Below are 14,862 nucleotides of genomic sequence, written 5' to 3' on the forward strand. Positions count from 1 at the left end.
GTAAAAATGGATATTAGTCATGATCTCTCCAAGATCAGAGGAGCATACCTATTATATTAGGTATGCTGTGGAACACAGGCAGGATGGTGCTGCTGAAGTCATCTTGTCTGTGGGCTTCCTAGAGGCACCTGGTTGGCCACTGTGTGAACAGACTGCTGAACTTGATGGGTCTTCTTGGTCTGATCCAGCAGGGCCTTTCTCATGTTCTTATGTTCTTAACACAGGCAGGATAATGCTGCTGTAGTCATCTTGTTTGTGGGCTTCCTGGAGGCCCCCGGTTGGCCACGGTGTGAACAGACTGCTGGACTTGATGGACCTTGTCTGATCCAGCATGGCCAGTTTCTTATGTTCTTATCCAAATCTCCTGGTGATGCCGTGTGTGTGTGTGTGTGTGTGTGTGTGTGTGTGTGTGTAAAGTGCCTTCAAGTCGCAGCCAACTTATGGTGACCCCTTTTGGGGGTTTTCGTGGCAAGAGACTAACAGAGGTGGTTTGCCAGTGCCTTCCTCTGCACAGCAACCCTGGTATTCCTTGGTGGTCTCCCATCCAAATACTAACCAGGGCTGACCCTGCTTAGCTTCTGAGATCTGACGAGATCAGGCTAGCCTGGGCCATCCAGGTCAGGGCGGTGATGCCATAGAGGTCCTGAATTGCTGCAGGGCTGCAGTGAATAACTGGCTAAAAGTGAACAAATTGAAACGGAACCCTGAAAAGACCGCGGTACTGCTGGTTGGGAAGGTGGAGGTCTTGAAGGACATTGTTCTCCTTGCTTTTGATGGAGTTCAACTGACCCTTGCTGACTTGGTTAAAAGCCCTTGGGTTATTGTTAAGTCCACGTGGGGAGGACACATGAGGTCGGAGAAGGAGTTCAAACAGCAACCACGTTTATTGTGAACAGGAACAGAACTGAAGAACACAGTGCAAACGGCCCTGCTTATATGCCCCCCTGGCCACCCACGGCCACTCCCCCGATCCGTGATAGGGGGGAAACAACCCCGGGTCGCCAATGGAGCATGGCGGTTTTGGGCCAATGGAGCATGCCGGTTTTGGGCCAATGGCGCATGCAGGATTTAGGATCCTTCGTTCAGGACTCAAGCTCCTAGGTTCCCCCTGCATATCGCCTAACTATATACATACATAACAGTTATACTGGATCCGGCTTTATTACTGGAGAAGCAAGTCAATTTAGCTGCAAACAAGGCTTCCTACCAACTCAGCCTAGCCTAAGAAATAGCTCTTGATATGGCTGATTTGGCCACCTGGACCCACACCACAGTCACATTGGTCTCCCCTCAAAATCAATTTGGAAACTCCAATGGGTGCAGAATGCCCCATCTGGAGGTTGGCAACCCGAGGGGGGGACTTTGGAGGGGGGAGGGAGTTTGATGTGGTTGTGGTGCTGCAGAGTCCACACTCTGAAGCTGCCATATATCCTCCAGGAGAACTGATCTCTGAGGTCTGGAGATCAGTCATAATTCTCACAGATCTTCAGACTCCACCTAGAGGTTGGCAACCCTAACTAGGCCCCAAGTCTGAGTGCTTATGCCACAATAATAATAAGAAGAAAAGTTGGTTTTTATACCTTGCTTTTCTCTACTTTTTAAGGAGTCTCAAAGCGGCTTACAATCGCCTTCCCTTCCCCTCTCTACGACAGACACCTGGTGAGGTAGGTGGGGCTGAGAGAGTCCTGAGAGAACTGTGACTAGCCACGGTCACCCAGCAGGCTTTGTGTGGAGGAGTGGGGAATCGAACCTAGCTCTCCAGAATAGATAAATGTAATTCAGGTGCCACAAGGCTGCATCTTGCTTTTTCCGCGACAGAATAATGGGCACCGCTGCAGGCTCTGGAGGAGGCTTTCCCCCCACACACACACTCCCAGTGATCCCCTACTCCATGCCCAGAAGATGGCCAAGATGCCCTCCCTCTCATGGTCTGCCTAAGGTCATAGAATCAGCATTGTTGACAGATGGCCATCTAGCCTCTGCTTAAAAACTTTCAGGGAAGGAGAGCTCACCACCTCCCGAGGAAGCCTGTTCCACTGAGGAACCACTCTGTGAGAAAGTTCTTCCTAATGTCTAGACGGAAACTCTTCTGATTTAATTTCAACCCATTGGTTCTGGTCCGACCTTCTGGGGCAACAGAAAACAACTCGGCACCATCCTCTATGTGACAGCCCTTCAAGTACTTGAAAATCGTTATCATATCTCCTCTGTCTTCTCTTCAGGCTAAACATACCCAGCTCCTTCAACCTTTCCCTATAGGACTTGGTCTCAAGACCCCTCACCGTCTTTGTAGCCTTCCTCTGGACACGTTCCAGCTTGTCTACATCCTTCTTAAATTGCGGTGCCCAAAACTGAACACAGTACTCTAGGTGAGGTCTAACCAGAGCAGAGTAAAGTGATACCATCACCTTATGGCAAGGCAATGCAGGAGTAGGTTTCTTCTAGTGGGGTAAAAGCAGCTCAAAGACAGCTTTTCCCAGAGAGAAAATACTGTTGCTTTTTTAAGTTTCCCCCCTTACCCCCGCAGCTTTCTTCTCCTCGATAAGGCAACCCTTGCAGCTGCATTTGCCAAAGAAAAGAACCCAAAAGGGATCGTGGTATACATGAACTCCTGATGCTCGCAGGTCAATCAGAAAGATTGCCTATCTTTTCACAACAGAGGTTAAAGGAAAGGAGAAAAGTGTGAATTTGAGGCTTCCCACCATGGAGTGCACAGGTGTGTGCGAGAGGAATGCAATGTGATGGCTGCCAACTTGGAAGGCTTGAAGAGGGGAGAGGACATGTCCATGGAGGAGAGGGCTATCCATGGCTACTAGTCAAAATGGATACTAGTCATGATGCATCCCTATTCTTTCCAGGACCAGAGGAGCATGCCTGTTATATTAGGGGCTGTGGAACAGAGGCAGGATAATGCTGCTGCAGTCGTTTTGCTTGTGGGCTTCGTAGAGGCACCTGGTTGGCTGCTGTGTGAACAGTCTCTTCCAGTATGGCCTGCCTTAAGTTCTTATGTGTTCTGTCAGTTACAACTTGTGCAAAACAGCTTCCCTCTCAGGTTCAGCTGATCCACGCTACTATCACTTGTATGTTAGACTACTACAGTGAATGCCATGTGGGGCTCCCCTTACAGACTTTCAATTTGTAGTAAAAGAGGCACTTTGCCTCTTAACTCTAGCAAGAGGATAATGAGCATATGTCACACCTGGTCTGGGACCACTTCACTGGCTGAGCTCAGAGCCTGGCCTTCTAAAAGTCCACCACCACCACCTGCTGGATCTCAGAGAGAGAGGTTAACACTACACCTTTCCTTTTAAATAAAATTGTATTGGAAACTGTTACAATTACAGAACCAAAGCATACTGAATAGTTAATATCAAACATTTGTAGCTCATATTTAAATGGCTATAGCATGCCTTGAAATTTATCACTGCATTCCCCCCCCCACAAAACTTTGAACATTGGCTGCAATCTCATGTTGACTGGGTCCAAGAGGCCTTATTCCACATGAACACATGAAGCTGCCTCCTACCGAACCAGACCCTCCTTGGTCCATTCAAGTCAGTATTGTCTGCTCAGACTGGCTGCAGCTCTCCAGGGTCTCAGGCAGAGAGGTCTTTCACATCACCTACTTGCCTAGTCCCTTTAACTGGAGATACCGGGGATTGAACCTGGGACCTTCTGCATGCCAAGCAGATGCTCTACCTCTGAGCCATGGCCCCTCTCCAGATTTGGATACAACAATTAGTAGCTCTGGGAGCATCTCTTTGGGGCCGATTCACTGCAATACAGAGCTTATCACTGCAATTAACAGACCCACAACTATGATTAAATCTTTACATCCAACTTCATGTTCCAGCTGGCATTGGAAAATGGGTACTGGATCCTGTGATATGTGATACCTAGTCAGGTCAGAAACTAATCCCAGTTCTGGCTGCCAAAATACGATAGCAAGAAGCAATTCCCATTACAGATCAAAACTGCCTGCTGAGAGTCTAGGTTTGCCATCCTCCAGGCGGGGCCTGCAGATCTCCCAGATTGATAACTGATCTCCAGATTACAGAGCTCAGTCCCATTGGAGAAAATGGCTGCTTTGGATGGTGGACTCTATGGCATTACACCCTGCTGAGGTCCCTCCCCACCATCCATCCCCAGAATCGGCAGGAATTTCCCAGCCTGGAGTTGGTGATCCTAAGAGAGCTACACCTCCCATATGCATCTATTTGAGAGACATTAATCTATGTGGAACAAGATTAATTAATTTTTAAAGCATCCTTTTAGTACTGTAAAGCATCCTTTAGCAGGCAGGGATTTGCTCAGCAGAAGCCAAGACATGGACAGCTGCTAGTTTTAGTGAGCCAGCACAGTGTGGTGGTTAAGAGCGGCGGACTCTAATCTGTAGAACCGGCTTCGATTCCCCACTCCTCCACATGAGTGGCGGAGGCTATTCAGGTGAACCGGGTTGGTTTCCCCACTCCTCCACATGAAGCCAGCTGGGTGACCTTTGGCCAGTCACAGTCCTCTTAGAGCTTTCTCAGCCCCACCTACCTCACAGGGTATCTGTTGCGGGGAGGGAAAGGAGAGTGTAAGCCAGTTTGAGACTCCTTAAAGGAAGAGAAAATCGGGATATAAAAACCAACTCTTCTTCTTCAGATTAAAAGTGGCATTTAATCCCTACAACATCTGATAAATATATTTTGTCCCTTAAATAATTTGGAAAGTTTTGTAACCAGATCATTGAAGTCCCTCCCCTCCCCAAACCCTGCCCTCCTCAGGCTCTGCCCCCAAAATCTCCAGTTATTTCCCAACCCAGAGCTGGCAACCCTATTCCCCACTCCTCCACACGAGTGGTAGACTTGAAGCTGGTGAACTGGATTTCATTTCCCGCTCCTCCGCATGAAGCCTGCTGGGTGACCTTGGGCTAGTCACAGTTCTCTCTAAGCTCTCTCAGCCCCACCTGCCTCACAGGGTGTTTGTTGTGGGGAGGGGAAGGGAAGGTGATTGTAAACCACTTTGAAATTCCTTAAAGGTAAAGAAAATCGGGGTATAAAAACCAACTCTTTCTTCTTAAGTTGTGGTGCAGAACAAAAATGAGCTGCAGGTTTACATCACATGCAGCATCCTGACAGAATGCAAGCCTTTGGCATCTGGGAAGATCCACATCTTGGCCTCAGAATTTTTTTTTGCTCAGCTCACAAAGTAATCCAGCAACTTAATGTCTTAATGCAGCAAGATTCTTCTCTGTTTTCAGCCAGCAAGGACTGCAACCCCTGGAAAAAACAGATGGCTTCTCCGGGAGAGAAATTGCAAGAGCGGCACCTTGAGAGACAGACTGCACGCTGGCAGCGTCCTCTTTCCTGGGCAAGAGATGCAGAAAATGCTTAAGAGCCTCCCTATTGATGGACTGAGACACTGCAGCCCACAAACTGCACTAACAAAGTGAGAACAGAACTTTTTTTTTAAGTGGCAGTATAAAGGTACAAAACACTACATTTGCTACAGCACCAGATTGGCATGGTTTCTTTCCCAGAAATTCCCAATCACATGAAGAGGGCCCTGTGATTTCCACCCAGTCAGCAAGGGAGACGAGAAAAAGGGTTCTCAAGGGCCAACTTTGGCAGCTCCGGCCAGTCTGGCCCCCGCCTTCCAAACAGATCATCCCTTGCCTCAAGATCCTTTTGTTCCCCTCTGAAAAGGATCGAGGCATGCAAAGGAACAACGCGGAAGCCCGAGTGCACAGGGTCAAGGAGCACCCTGAGTGCAAATCCACATGCTCAAAGGGAAACACGGCCTTGCCCATCATTACGCAGTCAAGCAGCTCTTTAAGACATTCCAGTGGTACATCTGCTACTGAACCAGAGCCAGCATGGTGTAGTGGTTAAGAGCGGTGGTTTGGAGCGAGGGACTCTAATCTGGTGAACCGGGTTGTTTTCCCCAATTCCTCCACGTTAAGCCAGCTGGGTGACCTTGGGCTAGTCACACTCTCTCAGCCCCACCTACCTCACAGGGTGTCTGTTGTGGGGAGGAGATCAGATGATTGTAAGCCGGTTGGATTCTCCCTTAAGTGGTAGAGAAAGTCAGCATATAAAAACCAACTCATCATCAAGATGAACAGGAACATTGGTGAGTCCTCTCTACCTGAAGAGGCAGATTTGGCATTTTCTGCAGCTGGGTTCAGAGTTGCTTATGGGTCCTGAGCCCCAAGAAAGGGTTTTGTTTGCCCAAGACTTTCCTCTCAATTATTGCCCCTCTTCTAGGCCAGGCAGTTCCACCCCCTCCCCAAATCTTTGTAAAGAAAATTTAAGTTATGCAAAAGCTAAAATGAAAAGTTAAACCAACACACACAGCTCACTCATTTTAAGCGGATTCATACCTTGTGTGGGCCTGAGTCCAATAACAGGCTTTTCCCTTTGTGAACTGGAATGTAATAAAAATGTAACTGCAACCAACGCCTAAACGGGGGAAATGGTTGATTGTGCTTCACTTTAAAAAGAAGAGTTGGTTTTTATACCCCGCTTTTCTCTACCGAAAGGAGTCTCAAAGCGGCTTACAATCACCTTCCCTTCCCCACCCCCCTCATCAGCACCTTGTGAGGTAGGTGGGGCTGAGAGAGTTCGGAGAGAACTGTGACTGGCTCAAGGTCACCCAGCTGCAGAGGAGTGGGGAATCAAACCCTGTTCACCATATTAGAATCTGCTGCTCTTAACCACTGCACCATGCTGGCTCTCTGATGCTGAATTTGGGTAAAAATACATGTTTGGTTGGAGAAAAGAGCAAGAGTACAGTAGCACCTTAAAGACTAACACAATTTTTGCTGGGTATGAGCTTTTGTGAGCCACAGTTCACTTCATCAGGCAGTGTAAATGTCAAAAGGACATTAGCAGGAGTGATTAGATTTGTTGTAATATGCAGAAGGGTAGGTGTGGAGAAATCAGCATTGGTAATGAGACAGAAATCCCAGATCTCAATTAAGCCCTGGAGAATGTAGTCTTGAGCTTATTAGTTGTAATTCAGCAGTCTCTCTTTCTAATCTCCCTTTGAGATCCCTACTCTTAAGATCTGAAGGCTCTTTCTCCCCACCCCCCAATGCGATAGGTGCATCCACAGAGGTTGCACAGTACAGGAGCTCTTCAGCAAGCCTAAAGCCAGACACAGATCTGGAGAGAAACCCACCCCAAACATGACTTGACAGGCTCATCAGGCCCTCTACCACCAGTGGCTCTGATATTATTCCCACTTTGCTCCACCGTCCCTGGCTGCACACTTTCCCTAGCTGGTGCGCTGTTCTGACCTCTTGGTTTGGGACCAGGGTGCCGCAAGAGCCCCCTCCTCCGCTGCCTGAGCTCAGCTGGAAAGGTCCCGATCCACCTTCCACCTCTGTCAGCCATTTAGCAGGTGGGCATGTAGGAATATTACATGCTGTAGAGTTCTCAGGTACAAAGTAGTCGGCTATGTTCGTCTGGTTGCTAGCTGGGAGATAAATTGCTTCCTCCAAGTCCCATGGGCATTTTCTAGCACCCATGTGAACTCCGTGAGGAGATTTGAAACCCTACCAATCCATGGAAATTACCAATCTTGACCTAAGCTGCTATTATAAGGTGATAAAATGTCAGTATTCATCAACTGAGCCAGCTGGATAACAGCAGTGTGTGTGGGGGTCAGGTGGCCATGTAAAAGGCTCCCGTGGGGGCAACAACCCCAGAACATCCCTCCCCCACACTTGGGAATTTGAGAAACTAGGGGGGAGAGTCACCTTTGCCAGAGGAGGGCGACCCAAGCACGGATTTCTGGATTTTGATGGTTTACTGCGCTCTTACATTGCTTGTAGTGAGACATATTTTGTATCAATTGCATGGTGATTTTCACTTTTTGGTCTAAGCAGCTTTAGTCCTTTTTAAAAAACTGAACAGAGGGCCATACTTTTTGAACAAGCAGTCAAATATTATAAACAGCCATTGTTGTGAGAAGATAAAAGTTCAAAGTTGCGAGGGTTATTACTGAAAAACACACACATACATGCACCAAGGCAGATTTATTCTTGGTTTTATTATATTTCTCTTTCTGTTGAAGAATAACACTGATTTCTTTTCAAACACGGGGTGGCAAACAGGCCAAGATCAGACGTGTACAGGAGCCACAGCTATTGCATCCGAGAGACAGAAACGGGGGACATGCCAGACGCGGGGCGGACGGGTCTGGGCTGATGCACCAAGGAGACGGCAGACCCCAAGCCTCTTTCAGCAAGGGGCTAATGCCGGCCTCGGGGACAGCAGAGGCTGGGGCACAGGCGGCTCGGAAATGAGGCGGCTGTCTGAAATCCCATACCGTGTTCTGCTCCAAAGAGCTGCTCAACTCCAGAGGAAGCAGAAAGGAAGGCTCTTTGCCCTCGTAGTTTCTCAGAGCTCCAACTGGCAGCAACCACTGGGAAAGCTACCCCTTTGCTACAAGGGCTTTGGACAAATAATAAAGGTCACACGTTAAGGTACAGCACCTGGGAGATCCCTCTAAGGATCCATGTACGTGGCTCTTCCTTGGGGGACTGGTGCTGGTAATATACCAGCCAGAATCGCCAAGGGATGACAATCTCGTGGCCGAGAAGGGAGGGAAGGTGTGGGCGCACAGCCGGCTGCCTTCCCACATGCTCACGCTCCAGCCAAATTCCTTTCTGCTTCCCAGCAGTCCCACGGTGCCCCACTGCTATCTCCCTGAACGCAAATAAAGACCGGGCCCCCTGCCTGCATTTGCAGGGAGGACTGTCAGTCACCAGAAACTGCAGGAGCCAGTGTAAATTATTGGGGGGGCTGTCTCCAAGGGGAAGAACCAACAGCCCAACTGTTTTCAACAACATGTAAGAAAGAGGAAACCCAGACTAAGGGAAGGTCAGAATAGACAGGCTACGACTGCTTAACCTATTTGGGGAATTATTTCGGGAGAAAAAAAGATGCTTGCGGAAGCTGAGGCTGGCAGACAGAACTTCCGCACTCTCAGGTTTTTTTGGGGGGGGACCTCGGCTACCAAAAGGGCTTCCGCTTGGGGAGGGAAGAAGGAGGGAGGGTTTCTTGGGCATAGTCAGTGAGCTATCAGACAACAGGTGCAGAGAGCAAGAGGGTGGGCGGGCCGCAGGCCAGTCTCCAATTAAGTTGGGCAGCTGACCCTCTTGCCCTGGGGCTCAGCCAGAAAGCAACGGCCACCCTCTCCCCCCACCCCCTTGAAGATATCAACACTAGGAGGTATATACATGCGTGCATAGCTGAAGAGGCCGCCAGAGTAAGGCTCTAGGTTAAGGCGATGGATGGCGGCTCTCTTGTGTTACGAGATCGAAACGGATGAGGTCCTTGGAGAACGTGCAACACACTTTGATGAAGGGGTGGGAGATTTCCTCCCAGTCTTTGGCCCTGCAAGATTCCCAACTCCCCCACCACAGCCCCGATCTCCTCAGGTTGAGAGAGGCTGATTGTACCGAATGCGCATTAAGACACACAGGGAAAACCATGTCACACACACAGACCCTAAAGGCTTAGCTGCTCTGCAGCTGGGACTGATCCAGGAAGCTTAGCTGCAACGGTACTTTCCAAGTCGGCCCACCAGGGCCCAGGAGAGCACAATTTGCAAGCCATAGAGGGCCTTTTTCCACAAGAGGAGGCTTGCTGGTTATGCACACAGGAATGCAATGCAATCCCTCCCTGGGGGCTAGAATCCAAGGCAAATGGGGCTTGATGCTTGCTCCACAACTAGGAACCAGGCCTGCCCTTTCCTCTTCCGGCGCTTCTGGTTAGCGTACCTACAGGCATTGTTCAGTCTCTCCGTCCCTGCAGTGGGGCAGCCCTGGTTCAGTCTCAGAATCTGAGTTAAGTGAATTTAGCAGGAACTGTCTGCATTATGCAGGGAGGATGCCAATAAGACCTCTGTGCACTGCTGCCGTGCAAGTGCCTGTTCTTGGGGGAACGGAGCGCAACCCCGCCCCCTCAACTGGAGAAAACAGGTCATGCAATCAGTTTTCTGGATTGCCTCTTGGGCGGCTCCTGCGTGCCCAGAGTGTGGAAATGCATAATGGCATGGTCTCTCTTTCTAAGACAACCTGTCTCCACATCTCCAGGGTAAAGACAGAGGATGTCTGTTTAAGGAAATACACAAGAAATGTTCAGGTACCGAGACAGTATTCTGGGAATATTATATCACTGCCCCCTTTTGCCTGTGGGCCTCCTAGCCTTACGTGGGTGAGTGAGAGTATGTGAGTTGCACCAGGCTTCCTGGGACAGCACACAGCCAAGGGGAGGCAGGGAGCGAAGAGCTCCTTCCAAGCCAAAGGGTCAGGTGGAGAAGAACAGATGCTTAGTGCCCCACGTCGCTGAAGTAAGCACCGGCCTCCAGGAGAAGCCCCTTCATGTAGACGCGCACCGTGTAGAACAACGTAAGGAAATCCTGAGTGCTGAAGACAGTGTCGGCCAGGGCAAAGCCAAGCGTGGAGGGGATGAACCCCCGGCCGTACTCCACCATCCACGTGCCGGCGCTCCACTGCACAGCCGTGGCCTCCCCGGAGCGGTGGATGATGGTGTCTCCTGCAGAGGCAAGCAGATGGCACTCAGCGTCTCGCGGGACCCGTTCCCCTGCCCGGACCTCACCCTGCAAGAACTGTGCGGCTCACCTGGGTAGTAGATCTCGCTTTTGGTAGTTCCTTCTTTCCACTGTCGGAAAGTGCCCGAGATGACTGTGTCATGAATATCGGCCCAGTAGCGACCTGCAAAGCAGGAAATGAAGCCAAGACATTGGTGGAGCACATTTGTACAGCAAAGTTAAGTTTATGGGGAGGGGCAGCGTCTCAGTGGTAGAGCATCTGCTTGGCACGCAGGACCCAGGTTCAATCCCTGGCCTCTCCAACAAAAAAGATCAGGTAGTAGGTGATGTGAAAGACGTCTGCCTGAGACACCTGGAGAGCCGCTGCCAGTCAAACAATACTCTGATGGACTGATGCAGTATAAGGCAACTTCATCTGTTCAAGTGTTAATGAAAAGGAGCAGAGAGGTGTTTGCTGTTGAGAATTTACTGCACCTATTGCTGGTTTTGGGTTTTTTCAAGTCACCATCAATTTCTCCCTCTTTCATAATACTAGAATGTGGGGTCATCTGCTGAAGCTGGAGGGTGAGAGATTCAAAACAGACAAAAGGAAGTATTTCTTCACACAATGCATGGTTAAATTGTGGAACTCCCTGCCCCAGGATGTGGTGATAGCTGCCAACTTGGAAGGCTTTAAAAGGAGTGTGGACATGTTCATGGAGGAGAGGGCTATCCATGGCTACTAGTCAAAATGGATACTAGTCATGATGCAGACCTATTCTCACCAGGATCAGAGGAGCATGCCTATTATATTAGGTGCTGTGGAACACCGGCAGGATGGTGCTGCTGCAGTTTTCTTGTTTGTGGGCTTCCTGGAAGCACCTGGTTGGCCACTGTGTGAACAGACTGCTGGACTTGATGGACCTTGGTCCGATCCAGCAGAGTTTTTCTTATGTTCTAATTTAAAACATTTCGTTCTTCGGTGCTGGTCGATATAACCGGCAAGGAGAGAGTCCAGGAAAGGCTGCTCTATGGAGAGAAGCGCACCTTTTCCTGTGGGGAGAGCCTGTGAGCAAAGACTTATCTTTTGCTCACACTGTGGGGGAATGACCTTGAAAGGCAGGGAATCTAAGCATGACCAAAGAACAGATACCCCTCCACAGCTGGCTGACTCATACAGCACTGTAGTAAAACACTGGAGCCAATTTCAGTCCTTGGATCCAAACAGCTACATTTCTTGGCTGCCTCTAGTAGAGTCCGCATTGCAGTCACACTTATGTGCGATCAGTTGTCAACCCAAAATTTTGAGCCTTTGTTGTTTGCTATAAGCCAAAATATTGAGCCTTTGTTGTTTGCTATAAGCCAAAGGCAAACCACCTCTGTTAAGTCTCTTGCCATGAAAACCCCAAAAGGGGTTGCCATAAGTTGGCTGCAACTTGACGGCACTTTACACACACACACACACATAAGCCAAAGGTACAGGGAGCACATGGGCTTCTATGCCATTAGAATTTGTGTAATTGCACAAGTGTCTATCCAACTGGAAAAACGCTTTGATACACTGAGGTGTGACAGAGACAGAGACTGCTTCAATGTATATACCTATTGGTGTCCGTAAACAGATGCTGCATTCAGGTAATCTTTCTAAGCAGGAATCAAGTTAGCCCCTTGATCTTCCCTAGGCAATGAAAGTGGCTATGGCCGTTATTGTCTGCTCAACAAATGGGGGAGAGTGGAGAGGGCTAAGAAAAGCAGGACCAAGCAATGGGGATTTTCCTTTTCAAGGCAGCTCTCCTGCACCTGTCTCACCACAACATATATACGGCCTACAACTAGTGCTGTTTCCTCAGCTTGCTGTTCTCCACAAAGGCACTGTATCAAATTTATGCAAGGGGCCCTTTGAACCCAGATCCAAATGCACCTCACTATCACTGAAATAACAACCCAGACCATCTCTGGACTCCAAGAGCAGAGGCCAATATCAGCCTTCCGGATGTACCAAAGGAAAAATGTTTCCCTTCCAACGCCAATCCCATCCTGGCTCCCTGCCCAGTTCCCTCTGGCTTACCTGAATGACCCACGGTGTCAACGGCTGTGCCAAAGAGCAGCACGTACTCTGAGAGGGAGGCATGCAGGAGGCACATGGAACCCATCCAACCCCCAGCGTTGACAAACACCCACTGCAGGTCCTCGTCCGGCAATATGTGCCCAGGGTGCTTCTTGCGCAACTCCACAATGATCTTGGAGAAGGCCAGTTCGTGGTCCAGGCCTGCGAGAGAAGGAGAGTTGGTTTTCATATGCCGACTTTCTCCACCACTTACGGAACCATCAAACCGGCTTACAATTGCCTTCCCTTCTCCTCCCCACAACAGACCCCCTGTGAAGCAGGTGAAGGAAACACAGCCACAGTGTAACCACCTTTCCAGTGCCAAAAGAGGCAAGAATGATTGGACAACTGACAAAACAGAGATCTGGGGGTGGGGGTGTAGCAGTAAAGGTAAAATGTTACCTCAGACACTAGGAAGACCGGTATGTAGTCTATCAACACTAATTGGGTATTATATAATATGCACATTATTCAACCATAGTGTGCAACACAACTGACTGAAACTTTACAAACGAATGATAAAAAACAAAATAGAGACAAATGGACACCTTTCTATGATTATATTGCAACCCAAAAATAACAACTAGACTCCAAGAGCTATAGTAGATTTAAGTTGGGGCTTAAAATTACCCTACTAGAAAATAATGGTAGTAATAAAAGATGCAAGGGGGTAGTATAAGACGTTATACTGTTAAATATTATTTTAACAACTTACCTCTGTTTTTTCTTCCTTCCCCTCCCCATCCCTTTTTCCTTCTGTACCCTTATTTATTGTTGAAAATCAATAAAAATATTAATTAAAAAAAAACACCATCGTGTGCAACAGGTGACTGGCATTGTGCAAGGGGGTGGACTAGATGACCTTGCCGGCCCCTTCCAACTCTAGGATTCGATGACTAACTACTTAACACTGATCAGTGTTCTTTTGCTGCTATTTGCAGGAAACAAGCTTCTTCCTTGGTTCTTGTGGGTTATCCGGGCTGTGTAACCGTGGTCTTGGTATTTTCTTTCCTGACGTTTCGCCAGCAGCTGTGGCCGGCATCTTCAGAGGAGTAACACTGAAGGACAGTGTCTCTCAGTGTCAAGGGTGTAGGAAGAGTAATATATAGTCAGAAAGGGGTTGGGTTTGAGCTGAATCATTGCCCTGAAAAAATTATCAAAGGTAATGTGCTAACCATTGTCCTGTAAGTATCAAGATAATGTGCTAATGAGGGTGTGGTATGTTAATATGGAACTATTGTATCCTGAAGTGATCTGTTAATGTGTGTAATCCAAAACTAATCTGTATGGCTATTGTTGAATGTTGTCTTTGTTAGTCTGGAGGTTTTTCAAAACAGGAAGCCAAGCCTTATTCATTCTTAAACTCTCCTCTTTCCTGTTAAAGTTGTGCTGAGGTTTATGAATTTCAATGGCTTCTCTGTGCAATCTGACAGGAAAGAAAATGCCAAGACCACGGTTACACAGCCCGGATAACCTACAAGAACCAATGAACTCTGACCGTGAAAGCCTTCGACAAAGCTTCTTCCTGCCCAGCAGGAGGCTCCACCCCCTCCCCCTCCCCCACCCCCAGGTATCGAGCAACCACAAACAAGGGCTGTTCTGCTACGTCGGCTAAAGCACCGCTTATTTCGCTTCATGCATTTATAGCCCCTCGCTCACTGAGACAAAGGGGATTAAAAGATATCCCCGCCCCCAAAGAGCGTAGGGTGGCCCGTAGAGCCCCCCGACGCGTCACAACAACCCTGCGAGGCAGGCCAGCGAGCCACCCCGGAAGCTTCGCAGAACCTGTTCCCGAGCCCGGCAGGGGGCAGCAGAGCACGTGCTCGACCCCGTGCTGCCCCGCCCCGCTCTAAGGTAGACTGCTCCTGCGCAGGGGGCACGAACCGGCGTGGTGCTTGCCGAGCCGCGCGATCTCCTCGGGGTCGAACTCGAAGCGGCGGCTGGGAGACGCCCAGCTGCGCAGCGCCTGGACCAGCAGCGCCGCGGCCGCCACCGCCAGCCCCACGCGCAGGCCCCGGCCCGCCCAGCTGGGCCCCGCCGGCCACCGCATCGCGCCTCGGGCACCCGGCGGCAGGAAAGAGGCGCAGGCCTCGGCCGGGCCGGCGGCGCCGCCTTCCGGGAAGGCCAGCCAATGGGAGGCGCGCTCCGGTGTCCGAGCGCTCCCGAAAGAGCCAATGGCAGAGCGCTCCGCCTCCGAGCGGCCGCCC

General features: G+C 49.6%; 1 protein-coding gene across 1 annotated transcript; it reads right to left on the reverse strand.

The window, feature by feature from the left end:
- Positions 1–10,326: 10,326 nt before the first annotated feature.
- SIGMAR1 (sigma non-opioid intracellular receptor 1) lies at positions 10,327–14,705 on the reverse strand. Its single transcript, XM_056848722.1, has 4 exons — positions 14,540–14,705; positions 12,617–12,817; positions 10,640–10,732; positions 10,327–10,553 (listed from the first exon to the last, which is right to left on the reverse strand). The coding sequence occupies exons 1-4, from the start codon at positions 14,703–14,705 to the stop codon at positions 10,327–10,329; spliced, it is 687 nt and encodes a 228-aa protein (XP_056704700.1).
- Positions 14,706–14,862: the final 157 nt, after the last annotated feature.

This window comes from Euleptes europaea, chromosome 4, assembly GCF_029931775.1.
Source record: "Euleptes europaea isolate rEulEur1 chromosome 4, rEulEur1.hap1, whole genome shotgun sequence".
Lineage (NCBI taxonomy): Eukaryota > Metazoa > Chordata > Lepidosauria > Squamata > Sphaerodactylidae > Euleptes > Euleptes europaea.

What these genes read in the sequence shown, in the direction of transcription:
- SIGMAR1 (XM_056848722.1), bottom strand. Translation starts at nt 14,705, where the DNA reads ATGCGGTGGCCGGCGGGGCCCAGCTGGGCGGGCCGGGGCCTGCGCGTG. An exon ending in GCTCGGCAAGCACCACGCCG is followed by an intron (nt 12,818 to 14,539) that starts GTTCGTGCCCCC and finishes CTTCTCTCGCAG; the next exon opens with GCCTGGACCACGAACTGGCC. An exon ending in TGACACCGTGGGTCATTCAG is followed by an intron (nt 10,733 to 12,616) that starts GTAAGCCAGAGG and finishes CCTGCTTTGCAG; the next exon opens with GTCGCTACTGGGCCGATATT.